Source organism: Amphiura filiformis, chromosome 11 (genome assembly GCF_039555335.1).
Source record: "Amphiura filiformis chromosome 11, Afil_fr2py, whole genome shotgun sequence".
Classification (NCBI taxonomy): domain Eukaryota; kingdom Metazoa; phylum Echinodermata; class Ophiuroidea; order Amphilepidida; family Amphiuridae; genus Amphiura; species Amphiura filiformis.
This window is the reverse complement of record NC_092638.1, coordinates 16,466,085-16,479,893: the sequence shown is the minus strand read 5'-3', so window position 1 is coordinate 16,479,893 and position 13,809 is coordinate 16,466,085. Positions and strand designations below refer to the sequence as shown.

The 13,809-nt window shown below is 36.4% G+C and overlaps 1 protein-coding gene across 2 annotated transcripts in view; it reads left to right on the top strand.

The window, feature by feature from the left end:
• Window positions 1-9,669, top strand: part of LOC140164437 (nuclear pore complex protein Nup85-like) — a 30,399-nt gene extending 20,730 nt beyond the window's left edge. Inside the window, exons 11-19 of one of the 2 annotated variants that reach the window (XM_072187719.1) lie at window positions 591-697; window positions 1,408-1,491; window positions 2,469-2,534; window positions 3,524-3,574; window positions 4,893-4,993; window positions 5,599-5,817; window positions 6,983-7,082; window positions 7,668-7,830; window positions 8,797-9,669. In XM_072187719.1, the coding sequence (XP_072043820.1) occupies window positions 591-697; window positions 1,408-1,491; window positions 2,469-2,534; window positions 3,524-3,574; window positions 4,893-4,993; window positions 5,599-5,817; window positions 6,983-7,082; window positions 7,668-7,830; window positions 8,797-8,895 (990 nt within the window). In that variant the 3' untranslated portion in view covers window positions 8,896-9,669. Of the gene's footprint in view, window positions 1-590; window positions 698-1,407; window positions 1,492-2,468; window positions 2,535-3,523; window positions 3,575-4,892; window positions 4,994-5,598; window positions 5,945-6,982; window positions 7,083-7,667; window positions 7,831-8,796 lie in introns of those variants that run through there. The other variant, XR_011860527.1, reaches the window with a different exon arrangement.
• The last annotated feature ends 4,140 nt before the right edge of the window (window positions 9,670-13,809 follow it).

The following is a 13,809-nucleotide window of genomic DNA, read 5'->3' as shown; positions in this document are numbered from 1 at the left end:
AAGAGTTTTAACACTTTCTTTGCCAATATCTCAAAATCAATTTTAGCGACATCCGACTCAAGTCTTGAAATAAGCAGACTGGAACCAGGAGCAATTTGTTTTGAACATTGCTCCTGGTTCACTGGGATTTTACAAGAACCAGGAGCAATTTCTGAAGAAACAGGAGCAATTTTCAATATTAAATCCTTTTCTGCATATATACAATACAGCATACCAGCACGACTGCACCAAGTGCAAAACTGTAACCAGGAGCAATTTATTTTAGAAAATTGCTCCTGGTTCATGTGAATTTTACAAGGACTAGGAGCAATTAATGGCTTTACGAGGGTAAATTTGCTCCCCGCGCCCGCTTATTTCAAGGCTTGATCCGACTCATTTCCCTTGATCGCATCACATATAACATAATGCCATATACAGGGGGAGTATAATTAACCCTAGCCAATTTGATTTGAAAACATACTCCCTCTGTGGATCTGTGGAAGATTTCAAGTGGAATGGTCCAATAACTGACACCCTAAGACAATGATTGAATTGGAGAATGGACATCCAGGTGATGACTTTTTTTTTGTTATAACAACCTGATGTTTCAGACATGCATGGATTCCTTCAGTGGCCCCACAACAAGACTGACTGCATTAGATAGTATACTGTTAGCAGCAATGGAGTTTGATATCTATCAAGTCATCAAAGAAAGCAGGTGAGACTGATTTGTTATGTGATATGTTGGTATTTTAGCAGGGCCTAAACTAGGAAGCAGGATTCCTTTACATGGAGTTCATGCTCACTTTAAGCATTTGCTAAGTTTTAGGACCTACAACAACTCTATTACATGCAATTGACTTAAGGACTGAAAGACCCCAAAAGTGTTAAAAGTTACAAGATGAGTTTCAAATAGAGTTGGTCCATGTGCTAATTCCGCTTGAAATTCATACTCCCCAGTGGAAGATGTCGCTGTCACTCCTTAATACGGTTCTTAACTATTAGCAGCTCACATGGACGCTTAAAGTGTGCAAATTGTGACTATCAACAGATCATGTGAGTGCTTAAAGTTCATATTTTTGCAAAAGGAATTGTGCCTCTTATATAGTTTAGTTTGATTTTTACAAACTTGTGGACTCAAACAGATATCTGCAATTTCTGTGTTTTTGTCACCCAAAGCTGTGCAATGAGTATTTAGTGGAAACATCACAGATTTATGTGCTGGGAGTCCTGTGCTATAGTTGAGTGGATCCTTATCAAGCAGTGTTGATTTATCATAGTAGCAACCAAATTAATTTGTCAAATGTTTTTAATTACAAAAAACAAAATGTACAATACTCTTTTCTATTCCAGCAATACCACTTGTATAGAAGTTATAACAAAATACATATTTAAAGCATTGTCTGTTCTTTTTGTCTCTTATTTCAGCAACAATTTAAGTATATGGTGGTTTGTAGCACACTTAGCTGATTTACTTCATCACTGTGGACAGCTGGACTCGCATCAACTCAAGTAAGATAACATATATAGATATATAACTGTAATCCCATCAGATAATATCAAACAAACATGATGGAGGTGATGTGCTGGAGACAAGAGCCTGAAAAGTAATGCATCCCTTAAACAAGTCAATACATATGCCAAACAGTATTCATGAAAGGATAACCAGATTTTGGCAAATCATGTTTAATTTTGTTAAGCACATCCTCAAATTCAGTAAGTTGAATAGATATTTTCAGATCTGTATAGATTATCCAGATATTCAAAATTCAGATTCAGAATGTGATCAGGGATGTGAATCTTCAGGAAATTTCTTGATTTCTGGAAATTTTGCTTGGATATTCCCTGTACAAAGTAAAAGGAAATACACATTTTCAGGAAATGTTAAAGCAGTTTCATGAAATTATGTCAGTGCTTGTTTTCATCCATGTGTGATATTAAAAAAAAAAAAAAAATTTGTTTGCTTGCTTGCCTTCAAATGAATTTGAACAATCGGTCGGGATTTCTTGGTGGGTTTTTTTTTCGTGTTTTTTTTTCTTTTTTTTACTAGCAAACTCTACTTTTTGTATTAATTAAGGCTCAAAATATGAAAAATCAGACAATGTTGGTGTCAAAATGAATCAGCTAACATTACAAAATAACTAAAATGTGAACACAAGCTCTAAAATACATTTTTTTTTACATTTTCAGAATGCAAAATTTGAAAAGAAAAAAAAAATTTCAGGAATTTCCAAAAAATAGGGTCGGTATTCTTTTGTACAGTAAATAGAAAAAAACAACTTTTTTCTGATTTCTATTTCCAAAATTAGGGTCGGTCGGTTGAGGGCAAGCAAACATCTTCTTTTTTTTTTTTTTTTATTAGGTTACCTTGTGTATTTAGTGGATTCATTTTTGATATGCTAAGGTATAGGTCTGTTTCATTAAACATTCTTCCTCACATTTTATTTTCAAGCTTTCTTTATTTTATTTTCCCTTTCTCTTTCTCACAGCTATGGCTCAAACTTGAGAGAATTCTTGATATTAGAGTACTCTTCAACATTAATGTCACATGATAGGTAAGTTTTCCTATTTATCAGTCAGTATTTTGTCACACGAGATTTCTTTATAAGAAGAAAAGTTTAACTTACAATTCACAACTTTTGGTTGGAACTGTGTAGCCTGCAGCTGGCATCCACAAGCCTTCAAATCACAATTTGCCAGCAAAGTTGTTACATAACTCCCTGGTAACTGGATCACGCACCTTTCGGAATTGATAGTACATGCCATTTGTGTTGTGATCATTTTAATCATTTAGAACTCAAAAGTGTGATCCAGTTGACTGACATATTGATAATCAGATTACAAGAATAGGTGGTTTAGACCGATCATGTGGAATTGTGGTTACATGATTTCATGAGCTTGATTCCCACAATTTTAGTGCTAGTCTATAGACCTTTTCAGGAGCCATCGGAAATGTTCGCAAAGTAATCTCATAGACATGAGCGTCTTTACACGCCCGCGTAAATACACATAAACGCTCCTCAACTGGCGTAAGTGGGCGCCCAAGAACTGCGTATGATGACCTGTTTTTAAAAACTGGGTCATCACTTCCGAGAACTTTGATATGAAAAGGTTTATAACCTGGAGCATAGTTTTTGAGTAGACATAATGCCAAACATCCTTATTTATTGGTTCAAACTTTGTGACATGTGACTTCTTTGCAAACAAAGAACAATAACTCTTATAGTCATTCTACTCTGAAGTACAAAGTACAGATGCGGACGCACATATTGTGCCGACTTTGAAGGCACACATACCTGCAGATAGAGGCAGCACTACGCACTGTTAACATGCTGTATACATCCGCGTTGTCACTTTGTACTTCAGAGTGGACAAACTGTACTGAACAAGTGCAACCTTGTTTTAAAAACTGACAAGTCAATTTAACCAACTTGAGAGTTCATAAATGAAAATTGTATCTTTGGTATGCTAGAATCAACAAATTTGAATAACAATTGTCTTTTTAGCGATTAATAATTCCTTTGTTTCCCATTTAATTCCACAGCATGTGGCAAATAGTAGCAGACTATCTGGATCATTGTCCACAATTTGGAAGGTAATGGTCAGAGAAGATGTCTTACACTTCCCACAATGCATTTCATCTATTCAGTGCAACATGGATCGATAGTGACTAGAAATACCTTAATTGCAAGATCTGGATGAGCTCTGTTAATTTAGTTGCACTAAATAGCAAATCAGTACAGGGAAGAAAGGCATTGTGGGAAGTGTATGATATATTCTTTGGGTAATGGTGTACATGTGTTCAGTAGAGGGAAGAAATGCATTGTGGGAAGTGTAAGATATCTTCTTTGGGTAATGGTATACATGTATACCATGTAAGTTCTGTTTCCTGAGGCCAAGAACAATTTTTTTTTAATTTGATCTCTTCCAACCGTAATCTTGAAAATACAGGAAACGTTTTTACTGTTCAAAAGAAAACCAAACCCAATTTTAAATATTCTAGAAAAATTGTCTTACTCCCTTCAATATGTATTATCCTTACAGAATTTGAAAATACTGAATTGTAACATGCACAAGTTTTTTAACAGTTTCTTCACACTTCTAAACAGTTTTAAAACATGAATGAACTGATACATTAGAGAAATGACACAATTTAGGCCAAAAAAAAAATTGTTGTGTTGCCCTCAACCGCCCGACCCTAAATCCTGAAAAATCAGGGTCGGCATTTTTTTTTTTTTTTTTTTTTTAAATGATGATTTTGTTCAAAAATCAATGTTTTTCACTTAAAATTAATATTTGATTGAAATTTGATGTCTAACAGGTATCCAGAAGTCAAAATTAACAAATGTTTCCTTTTTTGAAGAAGCATTATTTAATATTTGAGGGGATTTTTAAACAACTGAAGGTTTGAAAAATAAAAAATAAAAATAAAAAATCCGACCGTCCGACCCAACTTTCCCATTTTCCCACTTGAGGGCAACACAACAATTTTTTTTTTGGCCTTACTCTTATGATTTTGTTTTTAAGCTAATTAGCCCATTACATATTTTGGCTATGATCTTAAAAATAATAATTATACATTTAAAAAAATAATCCTACCAGGGAACTCTTACTGTCCAAAGCATTTTGACAAACAGACAATACTTTTTGCTGAGCCATATTATGAAGTGGCTATGGGCTATTCCAGTTGAAATCCATACACCACCTATGAAAGACATGACCTTAATCTCTCACAGGGTTTGCCGATATCAAATGGAGTCTTTCGTGTAGGTAACCCAATATGAAATTCAACTGGAATAGTCCAATGTATCTGCTGGGAAGCTGAATCTTTATAACAGCCCCTGATATCTCAGCGTTTTTGTTGAATTCATGTGAACATCTTTACACTTGTATTATTTTTCTCTGTTTTTTAGACATTACCTAGAATTGTATATAGAAAGAATACCTTTACAGTCAGAGAGAAAAGCATACAAAGTACTTAGACTGTGTGAAGACAGGGACATGCAAGAACAAAGTAAGTCACACATATACACATGCACCCCAACAGGTGGGCACAGTCTAATAGTCGAATCACAAAACTTGCAGTCAAGTCCGAGTCATTGGAGTCTTTAGTCAAGTCATTTGGAATTTGAGACTCGAGTCGACTCACAAGTCGTAAAATGTCAAGTAGAGTCCATGAATCGAGTAGTTGCAAGTCAGGTGCACACCCATGTGTGTAAACACCTGCAAATGTGGACAATGATACTTCACTTAGCATTTTCCACTTCTGACACATTCGTTTTATTTGCTTTACCATGGACTCGTTAAGTTGTTGCTATCCAAGTGTGCCTGACCATACACTAGCAAATGCAGACAATGGCTATAATGCATTCTTATGCTCTTTTGGAATCATGGATGCTGGTCCTGTGCAGCCACAATGGGCTATCCCAGTTGAAATCCACACTCCCTATGGAAGACATAACCATAACTAAATTGACAAGCGAATCAAAAATCTGGACTACAAAGAATTTGGGTTACACAACAACCCCTTCACTGATCTTCAAGCTCTTGCTGAGACTTGCTATCTGATTTGATCACATGATGAGAAGGATAATCTTTGTCTAATTTTTCTTTCCACAGTCAGAAGTATCTGTAAAGTTCTTGGTATGAGAGCGCTACAAGATGGTCGTCTAGGCACCGCTCTGTCGTGGTGCATCCGTTCCAAAGACGCAGCCTTCGCTACATTCCTATCAGATAAATTCCTCAAGGAATACAGTGTTAGAGGAGGGTTCTCTAATCTGGATCTGATTGACAATCTTGGTGCTGCCATGCTACTCAGTGATAGATTGACATTCTTAGGTAAGCATTCCTATCAGATAAATCTCTCAAGGAATTTAATACAGTGTTAGAGGAGGCTTCTCTAATCTGGATCTGATTGACAATCTTGGTGCTGCCATGCTACTCAGTGATAGATTGACATTCTTAGGTAAGCATTCATATCAGATAAATCTCTCTAGGAATTTAATACATCAGATTTTTCTTGATTTCAGGATTTTTTGTGGCCAAAATGTACACATTTTTTTTAATTTTCAGCCTGTTTTGGGGTATTTCAACCCAATTTCATGGTTTTTTCAGGGTTTTCTACTACTTTCGGGATATTTTATAAGTTTTAAATCACAACCCTGGAAAAGTTGTGTATCCTATAATGTCCATTAATTGATTGAGTTTATGAAGCATCCTGTCCATTACTTGATCCAAATGAATGCACATATACAGGTTTTATCAGAAAGAAACAAGTGTCTGTCTCGTCTCAAGTTCAATAAGTAAAAAAATAACATAGCTCCAAACATTTGTGAGGGCCTGCAAAAGTTTAAGGCCAAGGGTCCATATGGCCTGCCGAAATGTTTGCATATTTCTAGCTCTGGTTGTGTTCAAACTCCTACATTGGAGATGAAGTTGTAAGTTACCTTGGAATAGTGCATGATGGGATAGGGGGAAATGAATGGTCTATAAAATTGTGTACTATAGTCTTGTCTCAAACTAAGAGTAATGCCATGTTGGACTTCCCATGGGCAGATTTGAATTGCGAGCGCTAACTAAATCCCACAGGCGTATACATATGTGTAGTGATTTATCCATACGTTGACGACGCAACCGTATAAAGGCACTGATTCGAATCTACCACTGTGAAGGCCAACATAGCATTACTCTTAACTTATGATGAGACACGCTAATATACCATTGAGCAAATTACTTCAGTGGTGTCAGTCTTCCCTGTCTGATTACCACGTAAAAAGAACAAGTTCACACGTTGCTATGCAGCTTGACCAGCGAATGAGGTGCCAATGTGATGACGTGATTCAATTAGCCAATTAGAATCCCACTTAGTATATGCCATAAACTGCGCCACATTTACAGACCTCTGAAGTTCTCTGCTGAAAACTATAGTTGTCCAAAAGATCTTGGCTGGATGTTTTGTGAGATTATTGTCATTGGTCTTTATGTGTTCCTTGTATCTCTACAGGTAAATACAGAGAGTTTCACAGGTTATATCAAGCTGGTGAGATGATAGTAGCTGCTGATTTGATTCTATCCCTTCTCACTGCAAAGCTAGCTCCAAGAAGGTAGGAATGAAGCTTAAATCTGATTGTATAAAACCTATTTACTGAGTGAAATTACTCAATATTTGATGGAAGTATAGTCTGGCCGGGCTAACTGAACAGATATTAATTTTGCCATGATATTATAGTTTATCCGCATAGAAGTACAAACCAAATCTGTGGCATCGGGGTCGATGCTTTGCGTCACATGGACTGCGTGTTAAAAAAAAACGTGACACGTAAAGAACGTGGTGCACTCGGCAATCCAATCATGCAGCAGTTGGCGCGTCAAAGAAGCATTTACACACGCATTGCACCGAAATAATTATTCTCATACCTCCGGTTTCCAAGGTCTATTTACTTTGTACTTCTATGTGGCAGACTGTAGTAAAAGTGAGAATCCTGGTGTTAATTGTCCAACCACAAATCCCAAAGCAAGGAGGCACTGACCAATTATCAGTCCACATTGACATACAAAGTAAAAGTAAGCTGTTTTCTATGAAGATCACACAGCCCGAAAACAGATAGATACATATTAAAGAGGTTCAGATAAGAGATGTTGGATTGTATAACAAATTGTTTGATATGATAACGTTCTCTTTTACTCAGTTTCTGGTTAACCCTACTGGCTGATACTCTACCGTTACTGGAGTTAAAGGAAGTAATCTTCACTACTCAACAGACCTATGAATTACTGCACTGCTTGGAAGAACTTAAACAATGGAGGAATACAGAGGAGTACAAGGAGACTGAAGAAAAACAGAAGAGCAAAGTAAGGGAAATATGGAAAGGTGTACTTTTTAAATGTAATACATTGACTTTAACTCTCTCCATGCGGGTGTCGACTGCAGACGACAAGTTTTAAAAAAAATTCAAATTCAAAAATGTCAGCATTGTAAATTTTCATGACCATATTTGGAATCAGCATGAAAAATGCATTACAATGAGTACAAACAAGCCTAGTACTGGTTCAGTGGTTCATTAGATAGCTCTTGATATTTTGAGAAAATATCATAAAACTTGGACCTTTTTTGTTGAAGCCAATGGCTAGCACACACAGCATTAAAGAGTTTCATTTGTAGCATTGTTTCATACGTTTAATGATTTTTTGATAGACAAATCCAATGTTTTTTACTCACTTTCTGAGCTTTCGATGACCGGTTATGTCATCTTGATCACAGATGTCCAGGCTCACTGCACTTCCCGCCATGGGACTTGGTAGTCTCATACCCACAGTTTGGCGATTGCTTTAGCAGTGAGTCGTAGACGTGAATCATGTGATCTAGAGAATACATCCTATTATGTTGATATTTGATCTTTTAGGAAATGAGTCAAAGAAGCCAAAAATTGCACTTCTGTATTTCCATATGTCTTGCAGTTCTTGAGGAAAGGCCAATAATATATGTCTAAACAAATGTTGTGAGAGTTTTCCCCCTCCTGAGAAAAATCATACACATGTGGCAGAAATGACACCCTTTATATCAAGCCTTGGGATCTCCTGTATAGAACCCATTGATACCACTCTTGTTTGTCAGCTTTATTTGTCTCAATATTTGAGTGCAAACACTGCAAGGTCATGCTTCCCTCTTAATAATTTAGCTTGCATGATTTTGAGGATAATGTAGATTTTCAGTTTTTAAAGAATTTAGTGGAGCTCTCTACAAACTTAGAAAGTTTTTTTGTTCCCTCTGACTGATATTTTACTTGTATATTTCGTTTTCCTCATCTAATTTTTCAGGGCCAAATGGAGGTTGAGAAAGAGAAACTGGAACTGCTGCAGTTGGGTTTAGCAAGGAACTTAGCCAGGGCTATAATGCAAGAGGGATCCTTGGAATAGAATGTGTTGGACTATTGATACAGATAGCAAGGGCTATAATGCAAGGATATTTGGTCTAGAATGTGTTGAACATTTGAACCAAGTTCAAATGTGTGATGCTAGCCAGGGCTGTAATACAAGTAGGATTTTTGGATTAGCAAGTGCTGGACAATTGAATATATGAATACAAAAGCCACCCAAGTCCATACTTTGGCCAAATTGTGTTAAGCATGGGAAAGTGTTGCTATACATAGGCCTGTCATATGGATGAAAGAACAACTCAAATTCATCCTCTGTGTCTATTGAGCATGTGAAAAATAGCATGTATGAAAGAATCAACCCAAGTCCATGATTTGAGTCTTGTAACACATTGATTGAAATCCAGTATGTATAAAAGTCCACTTGTAACACACTCATTGCTGGAGAGTGACTTTTGAAAAAAAATGGGTTTAATCAAGGAAAGTGTGTGGTTTATATTACATGGCAGAATGCTTATCAACATTATACATAACTGTGTGCTTTGTTTTGTATTATCTTACTAGTGGTAATCTCATTCCAACATTATTGTCTTAGTATATGATTCAAAAAACCACCCAAGTCCAAAATTTAAAATGAACCCTACAAAATCCCTGAAATGCTAATCGTCATACTTTATACAGTTTAATCCACTCATTTGCATGTAAAACTTACCAGTATTGACCAGGTAAATCTAACTGAAGGAATTAAAATGATACACAGGTTTTTCTCTCAAAATTACTTCCCATGGACTTGGGTGGGTTTTGGATTAATGTATTCAATTGAAACTACTCCCTATTCCAGAAAAATTTGGCACTTTTTGGAAGGATTAAATAAATATTATCCTGTTTTGCCAAATGATACATTGCTAAATCCTAATCCTTTAGTTAGTTCTAACTGGCAGTGAAAATCAAATTTTAATATTTGGCCAATTTTTGGAAATATTAGGGCCAAAAACATGTGTTTTTCATATGCTGTGACAATCAAGCCCAAAGACTTGTACTAAGACTAATTTCAGGTTATGCATTCCAATTTTTTGAAAACATATTTCCTAATGTTTTTCATAACCAATTATCAAAAATAACATAAATTATTAAAATTATGAGCTAACTCTTAGCCTATATACACGATTTTGATTGCTTAGGCTTGTGCAAAGTCTTAGAATTTTTGGTCCATTTTCCCTCCAATTGCAAAAATATTAAAATTAGAATAACTAAAGATTAGGATTTAGCTATGTTTCATTTGGGAAAACAAGATAATATTTTTTTTTAATTCCAAAATATTAGTGCTGTATATTTCTGCAATCGGAAGTAGCAGGTGGCGGACTATTGACACTAGGTTCAAATGTGTGAAATGATCAAGCGAAACAAGTTGTGTGTCATGCAGATGTACTTTAATATGATGTGTATTTCAACTCAGGATACCAAGAAACTTGTTGTCCTTGGTTTGAACCATGCAAGTAAACTCATGGTAAGGCTATTCATCGCAGTTGCCACACTTCCCAGATGTACATAAGGTTTGAAGATAAAACCAACTCATGCTGCAGAGGTGATATTTTCTTGCCCTGATGTCAAATGCAAAAGTACCACTTTTCATTCAATGTCCTTACTTCAGGAAATTTTGTTTAGATTTTCCTGTGCAAATGTGAAGGAAAATGTACATTTCATTTGCTGGATTACACCAAGGTACTACACCAAGTGGTATCTCTAAAAATGAAAATCAAAGAGGCAAACCCAAATACCTGGTTAAGGGTTTCGTACTCTAGTCTGTAAACATGGATTCAATCAGACCTAGAATTAGGCCTTATCGCATGGCAATTTGGACGGCAAAATTTGCCTGTTGCAATACACCTTTCAAAATGGAGTGCAAAATTGTGATATGCATTCTATTGCACCTAATACTACCATTTTCAAACAACATCACACTAAAAGGTAGGGTGTAACTTAGCAACACAAGTTTAAACAGTTATTTGGAGACATGGCTCCAAATTGGGCTATTCCAGTTGAAATTCATACACCCCCAGTGGAAGACATGACCTTCAGGGGGTCATCCATCCAGATAAACCCATTTAAAATTCACACTCCCAGTGTGAAAGATTAAGGTCATATGTTCCATAGGTGGTGTATGGATTTAAACTGGAAATACTTAATATGACTTCTATTTTGGAACACAAAGAAAATTTCTGCTTGTTTATGGACTACAATATGGGTTTTGTTTTTGATTTGATTGTTTGTTCTGATTCTTCCCAATGGGACACTCGGCATAAATGGACATGCTATACTACACCAAGCTGGTATAACCAGTCAAACAATCAAATTTATCAACAACATTCCCCAATAATATAGTTGGTTCAGTCCTGATGAAGTCGGAGCCACTGCTAACAAAAGCTTGACTGTACTGTGATAACCAACAGCATACTCGTTAAAACTTTATATGGTAGGTTACCTACTTATACAAAGCAAATCATTTGCTGTAGTCTTTTAGATCCAAAAACAAGAAATTACTTCTTACTCCTATCAGACAAAAAACATGAGGATTTTTTTTACTATTGAAACCATTATGCGTTTCCATTGAAAATCCACACTAACCCTGTGGAAGATTTTAGAAATATATTCCACAGGGGGAGCATGAATTCCAAATGGAATCAACACATTAGGCAGTTCCATTTGAAACTCACCCTTGCTCAGTGGAAGATTCTGATTGAATCTTTCTCAGGGTGTATGAAATTCAAATGGAGCTGCCCAATGTGTTCATTGAATTTGAAATTCATGCTCCTGTACATAAAAGTGGCATGTGCAGTGTTAAGAGTACATTTTGCATGAAGCAGCGAGGACACTCTAGTTCCCAGCAAACAAAAAGTTTGCAAAAATGTTTGGAATTTCAGCTTATATAAGGATACAAACATTCAAAAACATCTTTGAAAATTTGATTCAAAACATCCTATATAATGTTATTCAAGCAATTTATAAACAATTTTAATTTTTGACACTTGCGCTGGAATCCCTGAATGGGACTTTAAAACATTCCAGTTGAGTGCAAAACTCCTTTCATTTCTAAAATGAAATTGGTAAAGCTTAACTTGGCTGCGATGTTAAATGTTGTGTAATGTTTCATATGATTTCCTTTAACAATGATTCCAATGCCAGTACCAAGATGGGGGATATGGAGGAATTTCCTCCTCTTCCAACTTGGGCTTTTATCCCATTCAGAAAACCAAGTCTCAGAAAATATCATTAGTTTTGGCAAACTTTCTGATTTCCTCCCACCACAATCACCACCACCCAGAATTCATTCTCCCCCATGCCACCTGGAACAATACTGGTGAGGCCACTGAAAGGTTCATGGAATGTGATCAGCAGCAATCAGGGAAGTCACTTTTCATATTGCTTTTTCAGACACTATAAAACGAACGGTCTGGCATGTAATGAAATTACATAGCCATCCAACAAAATCTGTGTTTCAAGGATAGTAGGCTGTAGGCCTAATATTGTATGTATTGAAAGATTTTTGTACAAGGTAAATTATGTTAATAATAAAAGTACAAAGAAAACAGAAGTAAAAGTACAAAGTAAAAGTAGATCGTTGTTGTTTGTCTGTGTATTTCATAATGACCGAAACCCGAGTACCAGGGTCCCGACCCATTGATGCTCTACCATAAGCCTGAATTCACTTTATCCGGCTACCGGAGTGATAGTCTTTATCAAAGTAATTTTTACTAGCGCTTGCCCTAACCTAGTTTGCATGAAAGGTTTGTCTGAAAAGTTCCTTGGCACTGATGAGTTCATAAACGTGCTCTTTATATTAGATTCTAGCCAAAAAAATAATTTTACAAGAAGCCACAAATCCAATTGCAAGATGCCAGAGTTCAATGTCAAACAAAGCTGTTTACTTGTTTACATTAAATATTTTGCGGGATATTTTCCCTACATACCATTGCTACTAACTCACAACTGTTTGGAGGCAATTTATTAATAAAAGTTTGAGTGCACATTTCTTACTCCATTTTGACTAGCACCACAGGTCAAGGCAAATATAAGGGGCTGTGCAATAATTATGCCCCCCCCCCCACCCGGGTAAAATTTCCAAATTGGCTTGCCAAAAATTGATCCCCCCTCAGCCTGCCAAAAATTGCTTGGCCCCCCAGCCTGCCAAAAAATCTTTGTCCTCCCCCCTTTGCATATGCCAAATTTTGGGGATCCCAATTTGCAAACCTTAATGGTCTACATGTTGCAAGCGCAGCCAGCAGGAAAATTTGCATATTTAAGCGTTTCCGTACTGTTTTCTTAGCCTTTTTAGAGCGTTTTTATTTAAAAGGTGCCCCATGAATGTGTGCCAAAATCGCCCCACCCTCTTCTCTGCTTGCCAACCCCCCCCTCTTTGCGGCTCACCAAAACATTTCTTGCCCGGCCCAAATTTAACCCTCACCAGGGCTCATAATTATTGCACAGCCCCGAAAAAGACAAGCTTTCTACCCATTTCCGTAAATGGAGATTTGATTTGTAATTTTGCTTTTTTTTTTTTTTGGGCGAAAAATGCAAAGCATTTTTCGTCCTTCAGAATGCAATTCAACATGTCTGATGTGCTCTAATGTCCCACAATAAATACTGTCCAAACGTTCATACCCCACCCCATCACCAAAACATTTCTTGCCCGCCCAAATTTAACCCTCACCAGGGCTCATAATTATTGCACAGCCCCGAAAAAGACAAGCTTTCTACCCATTTCCGTAAATGGAGATTTGATTTGTAATTTTGCTTTTTTTTTTTGGGGCGAAAATGCAAAGCATTTTTCGTCCTTCAGAATGCAATTCAACATGTCTGATGTGCTCTAATGTCCCACAATAAATACTGTCCAAACGTTCATACCCCATCCCTTAAATGGGGAAACTTAGGCAGGCGATAAAGAGAAAATATATTTACT